The 25,799-nt window shown below is 36.1% G+C and overlaps 1 protein-coding gene across 1 annotated transcript in view; it reads right to left on the bottom strand.

The window, feature by feature from the left end:
• LOC150079399 (uncharacterized) overlaps window positions 1–25,799 on the bottom strand; it is a 285,562-nt gene that overhangs the window by 205,853 nt on the left and 53,910 nt on the right. Inside the window, exon 4 of the mRNA XM_090382711.1 lies at window positions 15,547–15,607. Within this exon, the coding sequence (XP_090238837.1) occupies window positions 15,547–15,607 (61 nt within the window). The remainder of the gene's footprint in view (window positions 1–15,546; window positions 15,608–25,799) is intronic.

Raw genomic sequence — 25,799 nt, 5'->3', positions numbered from 1 at the left:
CACGACCAAATGCCTTTGAAATGTCAAGAGCAATGGCTGGAGTTTCACCAAACTTTTCCATTGAATTTGTCCATAAATGGACAACATGAGCCAGAGTATCACCAGAGGAACGACACTGACGGAATCCATACTGGTGATCGTTGATCAGATGAAAGATTACAGATAGTTTAAGAGTTGGCAGTTAATTGAGTTCTCCATTACTTTGGAAAGAGTAGAAGTAATCGCAATGGAATGATAATTGGATGGAAGGGATTTGTGACTCTTTTTAGGAACTGGCTGGATATGAGCAAATTTCCAAGCAGAAGGAAAAACACCTTTGGAATAAGAAAGTGAAACAAGACTATGCAAAACAGGAATAAGTTCAGGGGCACAGGTTTTGAGAACAAGTGTAGGAATACCATCAGAATTTGGAGCTTTCTTAGCATCAGATTCATCAAAATCCTGATATCATTTTAACAGAAAACCACAGAAGGCACTAAATGGATCGTAGTGGGAACAGTTTGATGTGATTTACCAAGATCATCCTAACATGAGTTGAAAGAAAAATAGGATGCTAGCAGGTCAGCTTTATCTTTGGCTGATGTGGCCAACAGAATGTGGGCAACAGAACCATCTGGTTTTAACAGAGATGAGCAAAAATTGCAGCCAATGGCTTTGGCAAGAGACCAGAATGCTTGGCTACCATTTGGACAAGAAGCAAGTTTTCTATCCTTAGCTTGTTCGAAAGTCTAGTTTGGATTTATTAATAACTGCTTTACAAAGTATAAATAATACTTAATAATAATTTTTATTATTATGCAATGTCACTTATAAAAACGTAGTACTGGAAATATTTTATAATAAAAATTCAGAAATATTACGCGATTTCAGAGAATATAAGCTTAGTGATTCGCATTAAAAATATTGTGTTGAAAGGGAGTCGTGATAAAAAATATTATACTGAAAGGGGTTCGCGAGTCAAAAAAGGTTGGGAACTGCTGTGCTAGAATATAGGAGAGAATTTGTAGGAGAGGAGTAAAATGAGTTTAGAAGTCAGTGTAATTCCCAATAGATATATGTGATCTTGTCTAGAACTTTGAGTGTTATCAAAGATGAGCATTGGAGCAGTACACTCTTTTAAGTGAGAAATAAGACAGGACAGAGTTTCAGAAGGATTGAAGTCAACTAAGTTTTCTTTGCCCTATTGGGGAATTACTTGAAGATCAGTATCAACGAATTAATGGTGGTGGATATGCAAGGAGTTGAAGCTGCTTGTGCACACATGGTTACTCAAACCACAAGGTGGAATGTTATGTGTTATCATCAGCAAAACTATGGATAAGATTTCCAGTTAGTGGAAGAAGGTCATTAATAAACAAGAGGAACAGTATCAGAGAAAGAACTGAACCTTGGGCAACAATAGCATTAATGGAAAAGTTAAAAAACAGAGTCATCTACCATCACTCAGTTTGAACAGTCCGAGGGAAAATTTGATACCAATTGAAAAACACAGTTTGGCAATACATAAGGTGGGAGCTTGTTTAAAAGACCTTTATGCCAAACATGATCAAAAGCCTTAGAAATGTCAAGAGCAACTGCATTTGTTTCACCAACCTTTTCCATCCAATTTTTCCAATGATGAATAACATATGCCAAGTTATGACCAATATATTGACGACACTGATGGAATCCACCTTGTCAATTATTAATCATTTGGAAGGTTTCAAGATTAAGAGTTGGGGGTGTGGATGAATTTCTCCATTTCTTTGGAAATAGTAAAGGTAAGTGCAGAAGAGCAATCTGTCACCCTTTTTAGGAAGTGGCTGGATATTTCCAAGCAAAAAGAAAAACACCAGTGGAATAAGAGAGTGTAAAAAGTGACATAAAACAAGAGCAAGCTCAGCACAGGTTTTGAGAAAAAGTGGAGAAAAATGCCATCAAGAATGTTCAGGGTTCAGAGTTCTAATATTCTGTCAGAAGACCATGGGAGGCACTGAGTTAAGTGTATTGGGCAGGACAGGAGATGGTTTCTCAAGACCACTGGTACAACACTTAGAAGAAAAGCAGGATGTAGTAAGAAAGCTTTATCTTTAGTTGAGGATGAGACAGAACCATCAGGTTGTAACTGGGGTGGGAGCATTGATGAACAGAAGTTGCAGCCAACAGTTTTGGCAAAAGACTAGAATGCTCAATTACCACAAGTACAAGTTTTCATCAATGGCATGAATACGTTTATTGCTCTCAGCTGTTCAAAATCGTTTGGTTTTATTAATAACTATTGTACAATTTTAACTTACCAGACACTGACTGGAACTTCTGGGTTGGTCATTCACAGACTAGCAAAACGTTTGTGGATTTACTGGATGACTTTTCTACAGCAACAGTTTAGAAAGGCAACAAGAGAGAAAAACACTCTTGATCTGATTATCAGCAGTGATCACCTGTATTGATGTGGGATTTACTTAAAGATGTAACTACCATCAATGGTAAAGAAGAGGGTTCGTGCTTTCATAAAGGTGAATACAGTGATCTGAGACAGTTTTTAAATTTTATACAGTAGGAACAACTAATGATGGTACCAACTACAAATTCTAAATGGAAAACATTCAGAGAAGTAATCGTAGAAGTTACAAGGCTTTTCATATTAACAAAGAGAAACTGTTCAGGGCTGAGACCTAAATGGAAGTCCCATGAACTGATAAAACTCATGGCAGAAAACAAAAATGTATGGGATGCATATAAAGTATCAGATGATACAGACACCTATAATAGATATAAACTAGTCTGCAATCAAGTCACAAAGGAAGTTAGACAAGACAAGGCAGATTATAAGAGGTCTCTGGCAAAGAATGGCAAGAAAAGCAGGAAAGACTTCTTTACTTATATTAACAGTTAGATAGTATGAATCAGAGCTGTAATACTCAATACGTTCTAAGTTGATAATAATATTTGTAAAATAATAAGAGGAGTTTACCTCAATATAGTACGTAGAACACTTCCGTATGATACCCTCCAGAAATTAAAACAGAAAAAACGAAAAAAACCGACAACTTACTGGTACATTAGAGTAAAATATAAAAAATTAAATAATTAAAATACCAATTTAACACAATTTAAAACAATTAAAAATCAAATTAACGCAATTAAAAGAATCTAACGAAAATATTCAAAACGATTTTCCTTCCTGAAGCTGACAATGCTTTTCGACCGTATGTCGTGATCACAGGAATGAAAATTACCGAATTGGGTTAAACCTGAAACTTAAATAGTGATTATTTGTCTACACGCATGCGCGTAAAGGTCCACGCATCGGAGATCAAATATGGCCGCCGAATTCTCGTGTAATTTAATTTCTACGGTTTCTGCAATTAATAGTCGCATATAATTACGTTGAACATTAAGTATTTTGGCCTTGTTAAATAAAAAAGTATGTTTTTCGTTAATGGCATGAAAGGCTAATTCTGACGCTGCTGAATGAGAAGCACGAACTGAGGCTTCATGTTGATTTACACAAATATTAAGAGAAAATCGCGTTGAACCTTGGTAAGACGAGTTGCAATCACCGCAAGAAATGTTGTATACCAGATCATTAATTTGTGTTGCGAACGCAGAAAGAACTGAGTGATTGTTCGGTATAGTGTGTAACTTCCGTATTGGTCTGGCTACAATTTTAAATTCGGTATCTTTAAAGAATCTATTAAGCTGTTTGTGCCACTGTTCAACATATGGGACAGAAATAAAGTATTTTTTGATATTACTATTGTTGGTTGGTGTAGTATTTTGTATCCTATCCTTAGCCTGTACCCTAATTCGGTTTATTGTGGCAATGGAATAACCTCTGTTTAAGAACCTGCTAGTTAATATTTGTATTTCTGAGTCCAATACAGATTCCGTTGTTGAATATTTATAGGCATTTAGAAATTAATTAAAGATAATCGATCTTTTGTAGGTGAATGGGTGATAGCTATTATAATGTAGAAGCATACCGGTGTGTGTAGGTTTTCGATAGATGCTAAATTGTATTTTATTCAAGTCCCAGGTAAGCGTGAAATTTAGAAAGTTTAATGACTTTGTATCTGTATCCTCCCTTTCCAATGTAAATTTGAGTCTAGAATGAATATTATTAAACAAATGTAAAATGTCTTCAATAGTACTACTATCAGTAATAACTATAAAATAATCTAAATACCTCCCATAGTATGTGATACGGGGTCGAAAAGGTGTAAAATGTATATGCTCAATCGTTGAGAGATAGATCTCTGACATTAAGCCGTTCAGGTTCAAGCCCATTGGTAATCCAAAAATTTGTTTGTACACCTTGTCTCAAAAGGTGATGTAGTTGGCCTCAACTAACAGTTTAATTAAGTGAAAAATTTCCTTAATAGGTAGCTTCGTATAATTAATCGGGATCGAGTTTTTATTTAACATATCCCAAATAATATCTAATGTGTATTCAACGTTTACATTCGTACATAACAAGGTAACATCTAGTGAGAATAAACTGTCATTGTCGCCGAGTCTACAGTCTTTAAGCTTATTAAATAATGTATCGTAGTTCTTAATCCCAAATTGTATTACATGTCTAAAGGGTTTTATAATGTATTATACATGTGTGGCTAAGGATGAAAATGCCGAGTTCCTGTAGGAAACAATAGGTCGAATAGGAAATCCAGTTTTGTGTAATTTTACCTGACCAAAAAGTGCAGGAATATTGTATGTTCTGTCCTTCAATTCCTTCAACTGGACCATAGTAATGTAGTCGTTTTTTCGATACGTGGTTAACATTTTATTGTATTGATTTTTTTTTTTTTTTTATGAGAACCCCAAACACGAGAGATATTAGAACCTATAGTACTTAGTACCGTGCTTGGGTTGGAGGTTGAGAAGACAAAAGAAGATATTTGTTGATATTGGACTTGAACTTCTGTAGATTGTAATTTTCAGGAAATACGTATGAAGGAAGGTTGTTCCAGAAAACGGCAGTTGAATGAACAAGTGAGGAAGATGAAAAGTTGGTTCTGTGGGTTTGAAGTTGGACAGTAAATGGATGTTGGCTGGTGGCAGCACGTGTTCGGACTGTTTTGAAAGAGAGAACGGGAATTATAGAAGCCAATTCAGAAGAACGGTGCCCATGGAATTATCTGTAAAAGAGGCATGCAGCAGAAACAGTGCGTCTATGAGAAACCGAGTGGAGAGACTCTGTTAGAGATGAATCATTAATTAACCTAACTGCCCTCTTCTGAATGGAATCAAGAAGCCTGAGAGAGGTTTTGGGGGCACCACCCCAGATGTGGGAACAATATTCCATGGCAGGGCGGATTTGCGATTTATACAGATTGAGCAGCTGTTTGGAAGAAAAGTAACGCCGACAGCGAAAGAGAAAACCAAGTTTTTTAGATGCAGAGGAAGCAATATTTGTAATGTGCTTGTGCCAAGAGAGATTAAAAGTCAGGGTAATCCCCAAGAGAGATATATCATTTTGCCTAGAAATCGGAGTGTCACTAAAGATAAGCATAGGAGCAGAAGAATCCTTTTTGCGAGATATAAGACAAGATTGAGTTTTAGAAGGGTTGAAATCAACAAAGTTGTTTTTGCCCCACTGGAGAATTACCTGAAGATCAGCATTTAAGGAATTGGCAGCAGATTTTTGAGAACTTGAAGCTGATTGAGCTGGACAAGGTTTCTCAAAATGGAAAGTTGAATGCAATGTGCTATCATCGGCAAAACTATGGATAGGATTTCCAGTCAATGGAAGAAGGTCATTGATATTCAAGAGGAAAAGAGTGGGGGAGAGAACTGAACCTTGGGGGACACCGGCATTTGTGGAGAAGTTAGAAGACAGAGAGCCATCTACCATCACCCTCAGTGAGCGATCAGAGAGAAAACTGGATAACCAATTACTAAAAACAGTTGGCAAACCATAAGATGGAAGCTTGTTTAGAAGACCTTTATGCCAAACACAATCAAAAGCCTTTGAGATGTCAAGAGCAACAACTTGTGTTTCACCGAACTTTTCCATTGAATTAGTCCATAAATGGGTAACATAAGCCAGAATATCACCAGTGGATCGACACTGACGGAATCCATACTGGCGATCGTTGATCAGACGGAAGGTTTCTAGGTAGTTTAAGAGTTGGCGGTTAATTGATTTCTCCATTACTTTAGAAAGAGTAGAAGTAATTGCAATGGGACGATAATTGTCACCCTTTTTAGGGAGGGATTTGTCACCCTTTTTAGGAACTGGCTGGATATGAGCAAATTTCCAAGCAGAAGGAAAAACACCTTTGGAATAAGAAAGTGAAAAAAGGCGGCAAAGAATAAGAGTAAGTTCAGGAGCACAGGTTTTGAGAACAAGTGGAGAAATACCATCAGGACCTGGAGCTTTCTTAGCATCAAGATTCATCAAAATCCTTCTGATATCCTTTTTACGGAAGACCACAGGAGGCATTGAATGGAGCGTGTTAGGAATGGTGGGAGGTGTTTTACCAAGATCATTAATACATGAGCTTGAAGAAAAATGGGATGCTAGCAGGTCAGCTTTATCCTTGGCTGAAGTGACAACAGAACCATCTGGTTTGGACAGAGGTGGGAGCAGAGATGGGCAAAGGTTGTGGCCAATAGCTTTGGCAAGAGACCAGAATGCTCGGCTACCATTAGGGCAAGAAGCAAGTTTTCTACTCTTAGCCTGTTCAAACTCTAGTTTGGACTGATTAATAACTGCTTTACAATTGTTGCGAGCTTTGGTGTAGGCAGAAAATGAAACTGAAGAATTAGAAACAAGCCAATTACGATATGCAACATTCTTCTCTTGGACAGCCTTAGCACATTTATTGGAAAACCAAGGTTTAGATAAAGGACGAGATTTTAAAGTGGAGTGTGGGATAAAAGATTCTATTCCTGCAAGAATAATTTCACTGACATGATCTGAGCAAACGTTGACATCAGAAGTTTTGAAACAGTAATCAGACCAAGGAAAAGAAGAAAAGAAGTCTCGCAGGTCATCCCATTTTGCATTCTTGTAATGCCAAACAATACGAGGTTGGGAACAGCCATGAGATAAAGGTTCCATTGGAGAAGAGACAATGACCAAGTTGTGATCTGAAGTGCCTAAAGGACCTCTCACTTCAACCTTGTACTTAGAAGGGTTGTTTGTGAGAAAAAGATCAAGCGTATTGGCTGTATGATTAGGATTGTCCGGTATTCTTGTAGGTAAATGAACAATCTGTGCTAGGTCATTAGTAATTGCAAAAGCCTCAGCATCTCGACCTGCTGGGTCGGTGTGACTAGAAAACGGAAGCCAGCTGGGTTGTGAACATTAAAATCACCAAGGAAAATTACCTCACTGTTAGGAAAGCTGGACTGGAGAAAGTCAAGTTGCAAAGAGAGGAAGTCAAAGAGCTCCAAGTGATTAGTGGAGTTGGGAGAACGGTAGGGACAACAGATGAATTTTACACAATGAGGTAGAGAGATTTTAAGCCAGAGAAGATCAAAGAGAGGAGATTCCAAATTGCCAAGTCTCTGAGAGGGAATATCAGAACGGACATATGCACAAGTACCACCTTTGAGGCGAAAGGAATCATACAACAAATAATTTGGACATCTGAGATGAGCAGTAGTTGAATCAACTGATAACTGAGATTCAGTCAGAAAAGTACATGGGGTTTGGAAGACTGCAAGTGGAAATGGACATCGTTGAGATTGGAATTGAGACCACATATATTTGTGAAATGAATTAGGAAGTCCTTGGGAGGTTTAGATCTTTTCGCAGATAAGCTTGCTCTATTATTTTGACAATTCATGGTGTATTCAATAGTAAGAAAAAGTGGGTGGGGCATGCTGTATGAAGTAATGAAATTTTTGGATATGGCGTACATGTGGTAAGAATATACCCAGATCCTTGACATAACGTGGCCTCGACAATGCTCCCCGCATACACACTACTCGGACTCCCTCTAGTCACTATCTGGCAGAGTAGAGGTAGCAAGATTATACATTAGCTGATCCGGAAGCCTCCTAGAGAGTTACCAATAGGTTTGGTCCGGTGTACTATCTAGCGGCCGGCCTGCGAAAACCGTTTTAGAGCTGTACCCTCGAAATGTAAGGAATATTGGATCTCGCCACGACATTCATCATAACCTCAAAAATCATCAATCATACTGCATGATGGAAGAGATAGGGAAGGGTTGGCCGGAACTTAGCTCTAGAGACTAAACATGGGTTCCACCACTTCAAGCCTCCAATAAGCAAAGTGGTGGTTTTTCACCGGTTAATGAGAGTCATCTACCACCTAGTACTGCCTGGTAACATAGAGGGGCGGCGTTCCTCCATGTGGTGTGGGCGCCACACCTCGACCCCTGCTTACGTTGGTTCACACCTGGGTGGTCACCCACCATGTACTTGTGCATGAAGGTTATACCCAGGATTACTAACAGTCCCACCATCGTGAAGGTGCAAGCAGAGGATTTGGCTGTCATAGACCGTCTGGACTTCGCCGAAATTGGGTCCACTTGACTTGAGTGTCACCCGAATATCAGTTCCATCAGCGTTTTAGACTCACAGGTAGCAAGAACAGCTTGTCTGGCATATCTGAGAGAATGTCTCTCACAACCTCAAGGACCAATTTCAAGGACCAATTTTGAAGGCAATATTTTAGAAAAGAAATATGATAACTTTGGGCTGAGTACCTTAGTGTAGTGTTAATGTAATTTTGCACCAAGCCATTCAAAAAATTTCCCATAATTGTGTGTATCGATTGTTTACTACTGGAGAGACAGGAAGTGAATGAAATAGTCAATAAGAGTTTAAAAAATTAGATTGACCAAATTGGTAAACATTGCCGGGTCTACTTCAAGATAAGTGGAGGTATCAGAAACAACTGAATCTAACTTATTAATATAATCAGGTTTATCTAATATTACCACTGTATCTCCTTTATCTGCCCTCTGTATAATAATGGCCTTATTTCTCCGAAGTTCTCGTAAAGCTGAATTGTCATGTGTAATCAGTTTAGGAAGTCACGTTTCTTTTATGTTATTCACTACTTGGTTAACTTGTTGAATAAATACATCTTTTTATGGAACATTACGAAGTCCAAATTCAATATCAATTACGCATTGTTTTTTTAGGTAGTTTTCGAGGTGGTAAATTATAATTTAGTCTTTTGGATAAAAGTGAAATCTGGTCCTGCGATAGCGTACATGAGGAAAGATTTATAACCTGTTGATGTGTCGGTTCATTGAATACTGGGTGAGGGGGTGTTCGTGAACTAGCTGACATATTCTGTGGTAGTACGTTGTGTGTCTGTGGGGGGGAGGTTGTCACCCAACTCGTATGAGCTTGGTCGCAAGCCCGCGACAACGTGTTAGAATTCGCATGAACGTGTCTTGACCTATCTGATAATGTTTGCAACTTATTAACATGTCTGTTTTTTTATTTCTGAGGCCTGTGCTTCCCGTCGCAAATCTATGGAGGTCTTCAATACAGACCAATCGTTCGATGTAGATAATTTTTTAATTTATCGCGAAGCTTCCTAACCTGGGAAAGGTATTTTTGTTTATTCGAATATCGAGATTTTAAGGAAAGCTTAACAATATCACACGATGTCGCCAGTGTTAGTTGTTTTATGCCTGAAATTTTTTGATTTAAATTAACCCTGGCAAACTTTGGAACGATGTTGTTTTGAAGGCAATATTTTAGAAAAGAAATATGATAACTTTGGGCTGAGTACCTTAGTGTAGATTTAATGTAATTTTGCACCAAGCCATTCAAAAAATTTCCCATAATTGTGTGTATCGATTGTTTACTACTGGAGAGACAGGAAGTGAATGAAATAGTCAATAAGAGTTTAAAAAATTAGATAGTATGAATCAGAGCTGTAATACTCAATACATTCTACGTTGATAATAATATTTGTAAAATAATAAGAGGAGTTTACCTCAATATAGTACGTAGAACACTTCCATATGATACCCTCCAGAAATTAAAAATGGAAAAAACGACAAAATCGACAACTTACCGGTACATTAGAGTAAAATATAAAAAATTAAATAATTAAAAAACCAATTTTATTTCTGTCCCATACGTTGAACAGTGGCACAAACAGCTTAATAGATTCTTTAAAGATACTGAATTTAAAACTGTAGCCAGACCAATACGGAAGTTACACACTATACTGAACAATCGCTCGGTTCTTTCTGCGTTCGCAACACAAATTAATGATCTGATACAACATTTCTTGCGGTGATTATGACTCGTCTTACCAAGGTTCGACGCGATTTTCTCTTAATATTCATGTACATCAAACATGAAGCCTCAGTTCGTGCTTCTCGTTCAGCAGTGTCAGAATTAGCCTTTCATGCCATTAATGAAAAACATACTTTTTTATTTAACGAGGCCAAAATACTTAATGTTCAACGTAATTATACGCGACTATTAATTGCAGAAACCGTAGAAATTAAATTACACAAGAATTTTGTTAATGTTCGGCGGCCGTATTTGATCTCCGATGCGTGGACCTTTACGTGCATGCGCAAAGACAAATAATCACTATTTAAGTTTCAGGTTTAACCCGATTCGGTAATTTTCATTCCTGTGATCGCGACATATGGTCGAAAAGTGTTGCAACTTCATGAAGGAAAATTGTTTTGAATTTTTTCGTTAGATTCTTTTAATTGCGTTAATTTGATTTTTAATTGTTTTAAATTGATTTGAATTGTGTTAAATTGGTTTTTTAATTATTTAATTTTTTATATTTTACTCTAATGTACCGGTAAGTTGTCGATTTTTTTCGTTTTAATTTCTGGAGGGTATCACACGGAAGTGTTCTATGTACTATATTGAGGTAAACTCCTCTTATTATTTCACAAAAATTATACAGCAGGCCCCCCGTTATAACGCGGTTCGCTATACGCTGATTCGCTATAACGCTGTTATTATATTATAACCCGTGTCTGACTATAACGCTGTCACAGATCACTATAACGCTCTTTTACAGATTACATTTTTGACATATTTAACGAAATCGTTTCATTTGATGGAGTCGATAGCTTGAAAATGAATAGCAAAACAGCATTAAAACGTTTCCCACGCCGACTTGAGAAATTTTCCCACGCTCAGTTGAAATTTTCTCGCACGCTAATTTAATTTCAGTACAGTGGCTTGTTACGTAGTTCCTAGATCAACATTTTAAAAAATGACGAAGTATATTGCTTCTAATATTTGCGTTATATGCATTTATCCGAAGTCTAGTCATCACTCAGTACCGTATTAGACAACGTGCGAAACGGACAGTTTACTCGAACATTGTATCATAATTAATTAATGCAACCAACGCAGTTACATTTTCGAAGAATGAAAAAAGAATGAAAAATCAACAACGTCTGAGCACAGTACGAAGACTATAAATGTAAGAAAAAGACTGAATTTGAAAATTAGACGTTTTGAAGCGAATCGATTCCGGTCAACGACAAGCGGATGTGTGCCATAATTTAGGACTTCCAACCTTAACTGTAAGAACAATTATAAAAAAATAAAGAATTAATTTTTGCAGCGGGAAAGGTAGCTGTTCCACTGCAAGCAACTAGGACTAGGCCGGCTATTAGGATTGAAATGGAAAGACTTTAATTTTATTGAAGATAATGTCCAATGCAGAATTCAGTTAAGTTAAATATTGAGAGAGAGAGATCGAGATCGATCTGAAGAAAACTCGCCTAAATAAAATGTGGAACCATTTAAAACTGGTAAGGGCTGGTAGAATAGATTTAGAATGCAGATCAAGGAGCCGAAACTTTCAAAAAAGAACTTGTTAAAATTATTGAAGAGGGGTATTATGTGTTATACTTCTCAACAAGTTTTTAACATAGATGAAGCAGGACTTTTGTGGAAACGAATGCCTAAAAGAAGTTTCATATTGAAAGAAGAAAAAACATGCCAAGTTTCAAAGCGGCGAAGGATCAGTTGACGTTATTGCTGGGTGGTAACGCTGCGGGCCATTTAAAATTAATACCCCTTTTAGTTTATTTGGAAGAGGGCCAAAGTTCAACTCAAAATCCACACATTTTTCATGATTTTAATTGGAATTTTAAGTTTACTTTTGATACGCAAGTAGTTACCACATAATTATACGTATGTAATGCAGAATATTTTATATGTGCAAATATTTGAATATTAAATATTTTGACCGACATTTGTGCATCTTTTCATTACCGTTTATTATTGATTAGGAAATATCCTATGGCACCGACCGCAGCTCACAAATACATATGTTACCTTATGGGAAAGCGGCGCTCGCTTAGCGCGGATTCACTTAGTGCTCTGTTTTTCCGGAACGAATGATCAGCGTTAAGCGGGGGTCACCTGTATTAACAGTAGAAGGAAGGAAGGGGTTCCTTCCTTCTACTTATTAAACTCTAAGAGGGAGGTGAATGATTTTGCATTAACTGAGAGGAAAGTGGTAGAGAAAATGTCAAAGCTAAACATAAAAAAAGGCACCATGGGTGGATCAGCACAATTCAACTATATTAAGGGAGGCAGAAAGATGGTAAGCAAACCATTAACCATAATTATGAGAGCATCTGTGGATGCAGAGGAACCTCTTTGTGGATTAATGTTATTAGGGAAGCCCACAGAGCATTAGCATTAGAAGAGGCATACGATGCAGGAAAGCAAGCTTATACAGCATGAGCCAAAAAAAAAAAGACCCTTCTATTTCACCCATCCAATTATTCCAAATGTTTGTCTAGTTCTGCCTTGAATTTATTTAACCTATCAACTTCCACAATGACAGATGGAAGTTTGTTCCAGCAATCAACCACCCACTGGCAAAAGGCAAATTTCTGCACATCTATCCTACAACTGTCTCTCCTCAATTTCAATTTATGCCCTCTCAGGCGATTATTCTGAGCAAGAGGAAGAATCCCATCAGCATTGAGAATGCTCAAACCATTCAAGGTCTTATACACCTCAAGCACAATGCCTAGTCTCCAGACACTGCAATTTGCAGAATGTAAACCTTTCTTTGTAAGAGCAACCCTTTGTTCCATTCACTAATCTTGTTGCCCTTCTCTGTACTCGCTCTAACAGCTCTACAGCCTTCTTAAAATGAGGCTTCCAGACCTGTATACAGTACTCAAGGTGTGGCCTGACCATTGCCTTATACAAGGGGATAATCACCTCCTTATCCCTGCTAGAAAAATTCCTGTATATCATTGACAAGACAACATGGGCTACGCTTGCAGACCGTCTGCACTGTTCAGAAAATTTCATATCTGCCTGCACAATTACCCCCTAGTCCTTTTCACTCTCTACCATGATAATGATAACGATACATCAGGCTTAATGTCTAAGTTTGACGATGATTAAGGTTGGCATAGTGGCTAATGACAGTAATGAGCATGCTATATCAAAAAGATCTAGTAAAATTAGGCAAATGGGCTGAGAAATGTCAACTGAATTTTAACATTGACAAATACAAGATACTGCATATGGCTAGCAATAATTCCAGAGTAACATATCAAGTGTGTGATACTACCCTCAGGATTATGGAAAATGAAAAGGACCTAGGGGTAATTGTGCAATCTAATATGAAGTTCTCTGATCAGAGCAGACAGGCTGCCAGGCCAGCTCAATGATATACAGGGGTTTTGTTACCATGAACAAGGTGATGATTATCCCATTGTATAAGGCATTAATCAGGCCAAATTTCAGTACAGCATACAGGTCTGCAGCCTCATTTTTAGGAAAGATGCAGAGCTGTTGGAATGAGTACAGAGAAGGGTAATGAGATTAGTGAGCAGAACAGTGGGGGTGCTCTTACCAAGAAAGGCTTCTGTTCTACAAACTGCAGTGTCTGGAGACTAGGCACTTGCGAGATGTGATCTGTTGAGGTGTTTAAGACTTTGAATGGCTTGAGCAAACTCAATGCTGATTTGATTCTTCTTCTTTCTCAAACTATACACGAGGGGACATAAATTCAAACTGAGGCAGGATGGTTGCAGAATAGATGTAAAGAAGTTTGCCTTCAACCAACAGGTGGTTGATTGTTTGAATATATTCAAGGAAGCTAATCAAACTATTGGAGGGGATGGATAGATGAAATGGATTTTTTTTTTTTTGGCTGATGCTGTATATGCTTGCTTTCTTGCATCATTTGCCACTATTAATACTAATACTTATTATTTTTAGTATGAACAACCATAGCTCATTTGCTGGAAAAAAACAAAGATTTAGATAAAGGATGAGATTTTAAGATGGAATATATTATGAAATTATTCCTGTAAAGCCAAATAAGATGAAGCCGTGTGTGTGTGTGTGTGTGTGTGTGAGAGAGAGAGAGAGAGAGAGAGAGAGAGAGAGAGAGGGGGGGGGGGGCTTCATTGGTTGTTATTGTTATTGGGTTTTTTTTTTTTTAGGAGCATTAGCAACTAAGGCCATATTGCTCCGGGATATGCGGTGGTCATTCCCTGACCTTTCTGCATTCTCCGTATTTGGTGGTGACGGGCTCGAACCCCGGTCTAATCAAGAAGCGTGTGCTATGCACTGCTGCTCCTTCCCACCTGGCTACGGAGGTGCCGCAGCTTCATTGGAGAAGCGACCATCATCAAGTTCCAATCTGAGGTGCCTAGAGAACCATTAACATTAGCCATATACTCTGAAAAAAATATCAAGTGTTGGATGTGGTTAGGATTGTGTGTTATTCTGGTAGTTAAATGAACAAGATGGGTGAGGTCATTATTAACTGCAAAATCCTTTGCATCCCAACCAGCTGGGTCTGTGCAACTAGTAAACCGAAGTCAACTGGAGTTGTGAACATATTAAAATAACCAAAGAAAATTACCCCACTGTTAGGAAAGTTAGATTGTAGAAAGTCAAATTTCAGAGAAAGGAAGTCAAAGATTTCAGAGTGATTAGTGGTGTTGTAAGAATAATGGAGGACAAGTGAATATGACAGAATAGGGCAGAGAGATTTTAAGCCAGAGGTCAAAAAGAGGAGATTGCAAATTAGGAAGTCTCTGACAAGGAATATCAGAAAAGACATATACACAAGTACCTCCTTTGAAGCTAAATGAATCATGGAGCAAATAATTAAGGAAACTGAGATAAGTAGTAGCTGAAGCAATCAATAACTGAGATTCTGTCAGAAAAAGCCAGTTGGGCTTGGCAGACTGTAGGTGGAAATGGAGAGTTCTTAGTTGCTGTCTCTCACTGAAAAAAAGGTCCAAGTATATTTGTGAAATGAACGAGGAAATTTTTGGGGGGGTTCAGATCTTTTCAGTTTTTTATTGGTCTGATTATTTTTCAAAAGGGTGCTAGCTTTTCATAACTGTACAAGAGGTCACTGCCATAATTGTAATTGTAATCACTTTATACAAAGTGCAAACAAACTCCCCAGAGCAAATACCCATTATACTTATCTCTTACATATCCTTTCATAGATAAGATATAATAAAATTACCTGTTGCTTATCTGAAAGGTGTGATTCTAAGGTAACAATCTCATTAATACTAACGTCATTATTACTTGAAAAACACAATGAAATAACACAAAAAAATTCAAAAAATTATAACTTACTGCTTCTTTGTAGTGGAGATCTAGTTAATTTTGTCCTTCTCCAATCTGCCATGTCAAAATTCTTAGGTGAAATTTTAGAGGAGAGAAAAGAAAGAAATATATTAACAACTAATAACAAAATAAGAGTTCACATATGATTGATAAAGGATAAGGTTACTCAATTAAAATGCAACTTAGCTTTGAAACAAATTTTATTTGTGAATAAAGAATTTTAACTTTCTGGTGTGCATCCTGGCATACTGGATACACTAAATGTGTCAGTGATTAGTATGGTACTCACTTTCAACCTACATCATTACTTACTTCCTAATTAGAAAAGTATAGCTGTAAAAAAATTATTAAGGTACCATGTTTGTGTAGAATATACATAGAGCATCTTCTGTGTTAATTTTCTGTTGAGCTCTGGTTCAGCTTTGTCTTTGCTTGCTTGCTTGCTTGGTGCCACTCAGCACTGGAAGTGAGGTAATCAGGAAATAACTTTTTGATGTGAAAACATCTATGGCGGCACTGGAGTAAAACTGATTAGAAACAAAAATTTTCTTTCTTTTTTTTTTACGGAAATGATGCAATCGATTGGTAACCAAATTTTTTATGGAAATGATGCCACTTCCTATTAAGTGGCTGTTAGATTTTAAATATAATGACGTCAGTGACTGAGTTGGCACTAACGATGCCAACTCAGTCACTAATGTTAATTCGGTAGCATAAGTAGTTGATTCAGTAAAGTTCACACTAAGATATGGAAATGACACTTCCTAAATAATGCCAACTGTCACTAACGTTGATTTGGTAGAGTAAGAAGCAGGTAGTAATATTATGCAAGACTAAAAGCTTCAAAGCCACTGAAGAAGCCTCTTGTGTCAAAAAAAAATGAGTTCAAAAACAGAGAACGAAAAAAAATGCAGACTTTAAATCGGCTTCTCAAGATTTTGATCAACATCAACCTTCTAAGTAGCGTAAGTAAGTTTCGATCAAACCATTCAAAAATTTAAATGGTTTTACTCTAGTATCGCTATATAAAATAAAACATCTTTCATGCGTATAGGATACGCACGCTGCTTTTTTTTTTGGATAACAGGACTGTTTTTACTGAAGACATTATTTATTTTTATTATCCAATATAATGTCAGATTTGTTTTTGTTTTATTTGGTTTTTAGGAGCATTAGCAACTAAGGCCATATTGCTCTGGGATATGCGGTGGTCATTCCCTGACCTTTCCGCATCCTCCGTATTTGGTGGTGACAGGCTCGAACCCCGGTCTAATCAAGAAGCGTGTGCTACGCACTGCTGCTCCTTCCCACCTGGCTACGGAGGCGCCTATATAATGTCAGAATGAAGAATAAAATTACAAAGTACACATTTTCAATAATAGAGAAATCTTGTTAATAAAATACTGGTTTATATTAAAATTCTCATTTATACAAAGTGGATTTCACTGCTCTTCAAAAGGGAGAGGTTCAACTTGTATTCTCATGTTAAAAAATTATATTTATATGTTAATAATATTATATGTTAATTATATTATATGTTAATAAAATATATTTAATATGTTTTACAAAGTTAGTGCTTGTGACATGGATAGTATAACTATACTTTTTCAGTATGGTTAGTACAAAGTATGCTGCTCATGTCATGATACCTAGCTGCCAAATTCACTTTGTCATTTCAGAAGAGGGGGGAAGCCAGATCCATCAGTTTAGTGTGAATAATGAGAACTAAAACACGAGGCTCATAATTTGTGCTATAGTTATAAATGTATTCAAACATTGACATATTTTGTACAAGTGATATTTTCAAGTTTTGAACTACGTATAGTTTTTAGTGAAGTAAGCATTTGGCTTGTGTCAAAAGTGAAAATTACTGCTGATGAACATGAATATAAAGGAAAACAAACTGATGATATTATTTTTATTATCCAATATAATATCAGAACAAAGAATAAAATTACAAAGTACACTTGAATACTAAACTGAAAATCATTGAAGAAGTTGATAAGATGGGGCAACCAAATCAAAAGTGGGAAAGCAATTTAACATTCCTCTACCAAAACTACCACCAGTATTAAAAAAACAGAGGAAAACAGAAATTTTGGAACCTGAAATGGTGCTAAAAAAGAAGAAAACATTTACATGGTGCAAAGCATAAAGATCTTGAAGAAAGGCTACTGGAATGGTTCTACCAGACACGGGCATCGAATTTATCAGTATTGGATCCCTTATGTAGAAAAAGCCCAATTGTTTCACACTGAGCCTTGGTATAGGTAATTTCAATGGTTGGCTGCAGTGCTTTAAAGAACAAAACAACTACATTTTACATGATCTCTGCAGTAAATATGGAAACAACAAGGAGAAATCCCTATATTAGTTGAAGTCCATGCAACCAATTCTTGGCAAATATGAAACAAAAGACAATTTCAACATGGATAAGACAGGACTGTTTTACAATTTACTTCCCAATTGCTTCACTTGCTGTTTCTGGTGAAACCTGTCATGGAAAAAAATTTTTAGCAAACAGATGGTGACTGTCATTGTTTACCAATGCAGATGGCACTACAAAGCTTTTACCCCTAGTCAGTAGCAAGTCTTCTCGGCCAAGACGTTTTAAAGGACTGGCCACTCTCCCTTGCCAGAAAGAATAAACAAAACAGCTTAGCTTATTGCTAAAATTTTTCAACCATGGATTCTAAATTGTATAGAGAAAGCTCATGGAAAATCCTGATGATCCTACATCACTGTACTACCCATTCTATGGGCACTAAAACTGTCAAATATTAGATTGCTCTTTCTATTGACAAGCACCACAAGTTTAATATAGTCATTGAATCAGGATATCAATCATAACTTAAAGCCTACAGACTGTACCTCATGCATTATTTGATCCCAACCTTGAAAGTAAAAACAGCATTGCTTCAAAAATGGAATGTGTTAGATGTCATTCAAAACACTGTAATTGCTTGGGATGGCATTTCTTCTAATGTCATAATTAAATTGTTTTGCCAAAAGTGGTGTTATCAAGAAGGATGTAGACCTTCTCCAGAAGATAAATATGACTATCAAGTGAATTGAAGGAATTGAGGGGGCACACACATGAACCTTTCTGAGGAGGAATTTAAAGACTACATTCATGCAGATGACTCTGTTGTCACCACAACTACACCATCAGAAGAAAATCTACTAAACTCTCAGTATGTTGAAAGCAGTCAAGATTACAATAATGAAGAGGTTATACAAGATAATGAAGAACCTATGCACACATTACCTAACAAAGCAGGTGTCCAAAAATGCATAGAATTAAAAATGCATAGAATTTAAAAGAACTGAAAAGTACTGGTGCAATTTGCAGTGATGTGCTAGTAGCCTTTGATCAGATCTATGCTATTGTTAAGAACACGATTTTGTTCTTAATAATTATGTAAGAACATAATAAAAAGAACATAAAAATTGTTCAGAAGAAGTTGGACATTTTTTTAAGTTAATTTAATTTTGAAGCATGAACAAGGTACAATTTTTTTCATTCATTTCCAAACTAATCTTTATTGTTTACAATTCAAAATTCAAGTAAAGTAACCTTTACTGCTTGTTTTATCCTTCATTAAATCCTGCATTTCTTATGAATTCTTAATGTTTATTGTAGAAAACCTTGATTGTTTTAATTAACAATTAATTTTTAATTTTTTTTAATGTAATCCTTGTAAATTCAAGTATTTTTCATTCTTTCAGAATCAAGTTATCTTTTATTTTTAAATTCAAAAATATATTAATTTTATGTAAAAATGTGTGTAAAATGACAAACTAAAGTTGAATTTGACATGTTCATTTTGCAAACCTTATTATTAACAGTGTGAGAGAAGTTAGGTCCTTTGAAATATTGTATTAATGAGGTTTTCTTTGATCTCCTCAAAAAATCCAAATGGTATATTAAAATAACTGTTTTAGATTTACCCCACTTTCCCAACTAAAACTGTTATAAAATGTGCTAGAAGGGTAAACCATACTCGTATAGACATTCATTGACTATTAATGTGTTTAATGAAGAATATGTTCATCAATGGCAATGAATGCAATTCTCAATATTTTGCTTTAGTTCATCCAAAGTGCATGGATTGTTCATGCAGGTCTTATTCCTGAGAGCACCTGCCACAGATAAAAATCTGGAGGTGACAGATCTGACAAATAGGGAAGCTATAAACCCTATAAAATAATGTGGTCATCAGAGAACTGTCAGTAGATTCATTGTAGTATGAATTTACTAGGCAATCTCAAAAGTACCACTTATGGCAGTTTATCTTCCATTAAAACCATTGGCTTGTGGTTATATTCAAGAGTTCTTCAAATTACATGGTTGGCAAAAATTCTGTACAAAGTTGTCAACATTTGGTACAGGCCTGTTTGGATATTTATTACTGAATGTCTCTTGATATTGCAAATATGATGTTTGAAAAATAAACATGCATTCTTCATCTTTGATAAAACTGACACTGAACACTTCACTAACAAATACTGCACTGTTCAAATATACTGCAATTACCTCCAGCCACCTATTTACCAAAATAAAAAAAAAATAATAAAAATAAAAAAGGCAGCAAACATGTTGATATATAAATTCATCAAGCGATTCTGAAAATCAATAGTTGAAAATGGAGAACTTTAAAATTTTGTTATTAACTCTGGCTACACTGGATAATAAATCGAAAAATATATTTAGTAATAATAACCTTATTATCAAAAAAAATACCCAACTTAAATATCAAATTTTGGAGTAGAAATACAGACAAAATCTAAGGGCACCAAAAACTGTATGGAAAAATCCAGGTGTGGGAGGGCTATGTAATTTCAGCACCATCATGGAGCTTAAAGAAATTTTATAGCTTTATTTCTCTAATTAAAATAAGAGACACAGATCACGTGTAAATACCAAACTTGAGGATAACTAAAATCCACATTCTTTTTCAAAACATAAAATTCACACATCTATTCTGTGATTGCATGAATTTTTATATGCAGTTACAAACAAATATAAAAAGGTAGACTTTCAATGTTTGCATACTGATTAAGCCAGATGAATGACATCCACTGGTCCAGTGTAAAGCACTTTAATTGAAGTGCTGTTTAAGTCAACAAATGAAGGCACAACAGGAACATAAGAAATATGTTATCATTCTGATATAGTGTAGGGTGATGGGCACCATAATCCAGTAAGATATGATTCAGATGGCTTTCACATAGTTTCCACAAGTGGCATTATAATGCACAAGCCAGTCGAGAATATGACAGTAGACTTTTGTTCGTAGCATGGCCAACGTGAAAGACACGTGCGAATGAATTCTAGTATTTTCTCTGGTGTTTTTCAAAGTATTGATGTGTTGGTGGTGATGTAAACTCAGTAACATTAATAACGTTAACAGTAAAGTTTTATGCACTGTTTGTACAGCTGAATTTTCTGTTGAACGTGGTGGTCATTCAGATATTACACAGCATACTGCTAAAAAGATGCACAAAGAAGCAGTTGCAGCAAAAAGTGCAAGCTGTAAACTAACCTCTATCATGACAAAACAACAAGATGTAAATGGTGAATGTAAAAGGCTTGCTGCACAAGAAGGATTGCTAGCTTTCCATAGTATCAAGCATAACCATTTGTTTAGATCAGTGGATTGCACATCTACCATCATACAAAACTTATCCTCAAAGTTTCACATGTGCAAGAACAAAATGTGAAAGTATAGTTGTGAATGTACTGGCTACATTTGTATTTTGTGAAGTGATCAGTGACTTATGTGAGGCAAAATATGTATCTGTTATGGTAGATTCATCAAATCACTCAAGCCTGAAGTTGGTCCTGGTTTTGGTGAGGTATTTTATACCCACGACAGGAATACAAGGGAAATTGATAGAATTCCAAAATCTCATAGGAGAAACGTCTTAAGATATTAGTGGATAATATTCTGTCCATATTGAAGAAATATAAGTTAACCAACAAGATAGCATTTTGTGGTGACAACTGCAACACCAACTGCAGATGCATTGCAAGAAAATGCAAGAATGTCTTTCATAAGTTAAGCAAGAACATGAAAATAAACATCTTGGGAGTAGGCTGTGCTGCACATATCGTGTATAATGCTTTGTAAACAAGTGCTGATACATTGCCAATTGATGTGAAATCAGTTATTAACAAATTAAAAGGGAATGGGCCTGAGGCATTGAAATGTTTCTGCAACTTTGTTGAAGTGGAATACAAGCAACTTTTAGAAAGTGTGAAGATGCGATGGCTTTCTTGCTACCTGCAGTGGAAAGAAGAATCAAAATATGTGATGGTCTCAAGTCATATTTCTATCACAAGATAAAAGCCCCAAACTCTTGAGGGATTTTTTTAAATAATCTACAGTTCCTTCTCTGGTTCAAGTTCATTCACAGCCAACTTAAAATGTGTAATAATGCTATCAAAAAGATTGAATGAGAGGACGTTTGTGGCAGTGAAATGGCACAAGAACTGAATGCCCGACAGAAGAAATACTCAATAGAAAGGAGCAACATTTTTTTTTTACATCTGCTGTCCTGGACCTCAAAATCCATTGCAGAGCTATGTTACTTTAAATGGGTTTTGTTTAATATCCCTCCATCTTGATGTGTTGTTCAACAGTGTGTCCAAAACATATCCAAAATTGACACCAACATAATAAAAGGAATAGATGAAGACAAACTATTCAATTAAGTGAATCATGAGAAGAATATATGTGAATTAAGATTGATCAATGGAAGAAATGTGTTGTGATGACTAGTGACAGGTGGACTAAGACAATTCAGACAATGAAAAATGAAGACATTAGATTTGGGAACATAATACACATTGTGAGTTTTGTGTTAGGAATACCGGGCACACAAATGCATCATTAGAGAGGGTGTTTTCTTTAATGAATGCATTTTGGACTGATGAAAGGAACCAGTTGTCTGTTTAAACTGTACAGGCAATATTAATAACAATAACACATTTTAAAGACATTTCTTGTAAACAGCCAAACCTTTTGGAAGAAATTCAGTCATCTACAAAATATGACAAAAATATCAATAGTGTATATCCTGGACCATCTGCTCAATAAAGATTTGTGTAATTTGACAATGTTAATGTGAGACTAAGACAGCAATAAATATGTAAGTAACCTATATTAATTTTAATCAAGCTAAACAGTTATGGCTAGTTGGCATGAAACAAGTACAAGAGGTTCGTTTTAACTAGTATGACAGTCGAATCATGTCAACTTGCCATGAGTGTCCTGTTTTTTTGTTTTATAAATCGGTCACCCTAATATAGTGGATGCAGAATTAGAATATGGTAAATACAATGAGATTGGAAGGAGAGACATGATAAAAATGAAGAAAGGGGAAAGGAGAGGGGATATGCTGTATATTGCTAAGCATATAGATTCACAACAGGCATATACAGTATATTTCTGAGTTTGCTTTGTGTGATAAAATAAAAATGAGGGTGGGTGCATGTTATAGACCAGATTACTGGTGAGCATAATACCATCTTTACAGAAAAAAAAAAAAAAAAAAAAAAAAGGACAGCAAATCAAAATGTCTTATTAGAAGGGCTTAATGTTCCAAATATTGACTAGAACTTGAGAGTTGGTAGCTCACCTAGCAGCAAAGTACTTCTGGATTTGCTGAATTACTGCATTCTAATTTATTAAGAGTTGTAATCAAAAGGAAATTGAAGAGCAAGAAATCAGGAGGAAGAAGGAGAATTTTAATATATGATGATTTGATAGAGATTGATAGTAACATGGGCTCCTGGAGAGAGCTAGAGATAGAAAGAGATTGTGATGCAACTGAATTCTGTTAGCAAGGACCTACTAGATGGCAGAAAACCAGTGCTTTTTTTTTATAAAATATAAACTTCTGGGATGCTGGGGAAGTCTTTCTAGGAAAAGAAAGGGTGCCGTGATACTCCCATAGGAAATTTTTTTAGAAAATCATGATGCCAAATGTACAAAATTTTTAAATTTGGGTGGGATTTTACAAAGTCATAAACAGAAAGTTTTTGAATGATTTTTTATTTTTTTTCCAAGATCCAAGAAATTTTTTTTTTTTATCATTTTGGCTCCTTGTTACTTTTGCTACTGGCCCTGAACTCTCGCTTCTTTGTTGCAGTGTGTTTGTTTGTTATTTGGTTCTTAGGAGAATTAGCAACTAAGGCCATATTGCTCCGGGGATATGCGGTGGTCATTCCCTGACCTTTCCACATCCTCCATATTTGGTGGTCATTTTGGCGGGCTTGAACCCCAGTCTAATCAAGAAGCGTGTGCTACGCACTGCCACTACTGCCCACGGAGGCGCCGTAGTGTGTTTAAAAAAGTCACCTTTTCCTTTATTTGATACTTCAATGATATAGCACATACACCAATAAACAGTATGCCTTCTCACTCAGCAGTAATGCTTTTAAATAATGGCATCATAAGTGCTAATTTGAGATTTCAAATTACAAAAGTATAGCCAATTGGACAAAACTAATTAATAAAATTAATTTAATAAGTATTATTTATTTATTATTTGAAACATTTTTATAAAGATTTCCACAGTCAAAGCATGTTATCATATTTCTTATTGAGATTTCTTTTTTTTTTACTGTTTATGCCTATGGCTGCATGAGAGCCCTGAATAAACCATGGTTTTATTAAGTGTTGTGATTGGCGAACACTTCAATAGATGAATCAAGTTGCATCTAGGTTAAATCTCCACCAATGCACGATGTGCAAATGGAATTAGTAATATATTCGTAGTGAGTGGATGCATTTCTAAAGCTCAGGGAGAGCACAGTGATTAGAAAGGATTAGATTAGGCTTGAGAGGTTAATTGCATTTAAATAATTTATTTAATATATTGTTAAGTTTATTTTGATATAGTTTGCAAATTTAATTTTTATAATATAAATATAATTTTTACTTTGTGATATATTTAGCAAATTAACAATGGTTGTGACAAGATATGCCTTGAACACTTCATCAGAGGATGACTCATACAGAAATAGCTGATGGCGATTTCCAGATGAATTATGAATTTATCGTTTGCAGAACCTGTGGCATGCATTCCAAGGTCGACCTAGTGGATAATCATAGTTCACCTGGCAATTCTTTTCTTTGTCACTGTTGTATGGAGTGTACTGATCTAAAATTAAAATTTGGTGCATTGTTAGAAGTTAAGCAACTGAAAAAATGGGTGCTTGCCCTCAAGAATAATGTAACTGGGAGCTCGTCAGTGACTCAAGACTCTAGTAATCTACCAAGTGATGCAATCCCGATTCGGGCCCCAGAGCAGAATAACCAAATGCAAACTGTTCTGGTTCAGAAGGACTTGGTTCTATTAGAAGACGTCATTGTCAGCAAAATGGGAAATTTTTTGTAATAAGGATAAGTGAATTAGAACCAGGGTATATCTGCCAGTAGCAACAATTAATGATGTCACCAACAGATTGCCAAATTTTAAGGGGGGAGTAAAGAGAATATTATTATTTATGTGGGGATTAATGATATTAAGCACACACGATCTGATGATTTCTTAGACAAATATAGGATCATGCTGAAGAAATGCTACAAGTTAGGTCAGAATGTCTATATGTCTGCAATTCTGCCCAGGCACGATAGGAGGGATTATATGCTGAAAGCCTTGTAGATTAACTCAAAACTTGGACTCTGTAAGGCTTTTTGGGGGGAAATTTTTATCATGGCCGCACTCATAGGTAGAAAGAATCTGTTTTGTAGAGACAGGATAACATTTAAACAAAGGTGGTGCAGGAGTTTTTGCCAGTATTATTGAGGATACCTTAAAGGTTCAGGAAAATTGCTTTTTGGGGGGGAAAAGGGTAATATAAACACACATTTATCAGATAATATTGGTCAATGTAATGCTTGCACATACTTCAGGAGTTCTTGTTTATTACTGCAACAGATCATATTAGCAAGATGTTCTGAGGGCTGTTATTATTTGTTGTTATTTGGTGTTTTGGGAGCATTAGCAACTAAGGCCATATTGCTCCGGGATATGCATTGGTCATTCCCTGACCTTTCCGTATCTTCCGTATTTGGTGGTGACAGGCTCGAACCCCGGTCTAATCAAGAAGCGTGTGCTATGCACTGTTGCTCCTTCCCACCTGGCTACGGAGGCACCGGTGTTCTGAGGGCAGAAGCATTTCAAATGAGCAGGAAACCAATGACAGGGAAGCAAGCTTAAATAACCTCAAGGGGTGTGCCAGGGTAGTT

Source organism: Mastigoproctus giganteus, chromosome 10 (genome assembly GCF_048544385.1).
Source record: "Mastigoproctus giganteus isolate SK-2022 chromosome 10, ASM4854438v1, whole genome shotgun sequence".
Taxonomy (NCBI): Eukaryota; Metazoa; Arthropoda; class Arachnida; order Uropygi; family Thelyphonidae; genus Mastigoproctus; species Mastigoproctus giganteus.
Note: the sequence above shows the minus strand (reverse complement) of the source record. Positions and strands in the feature narration are given on the sequence as shown.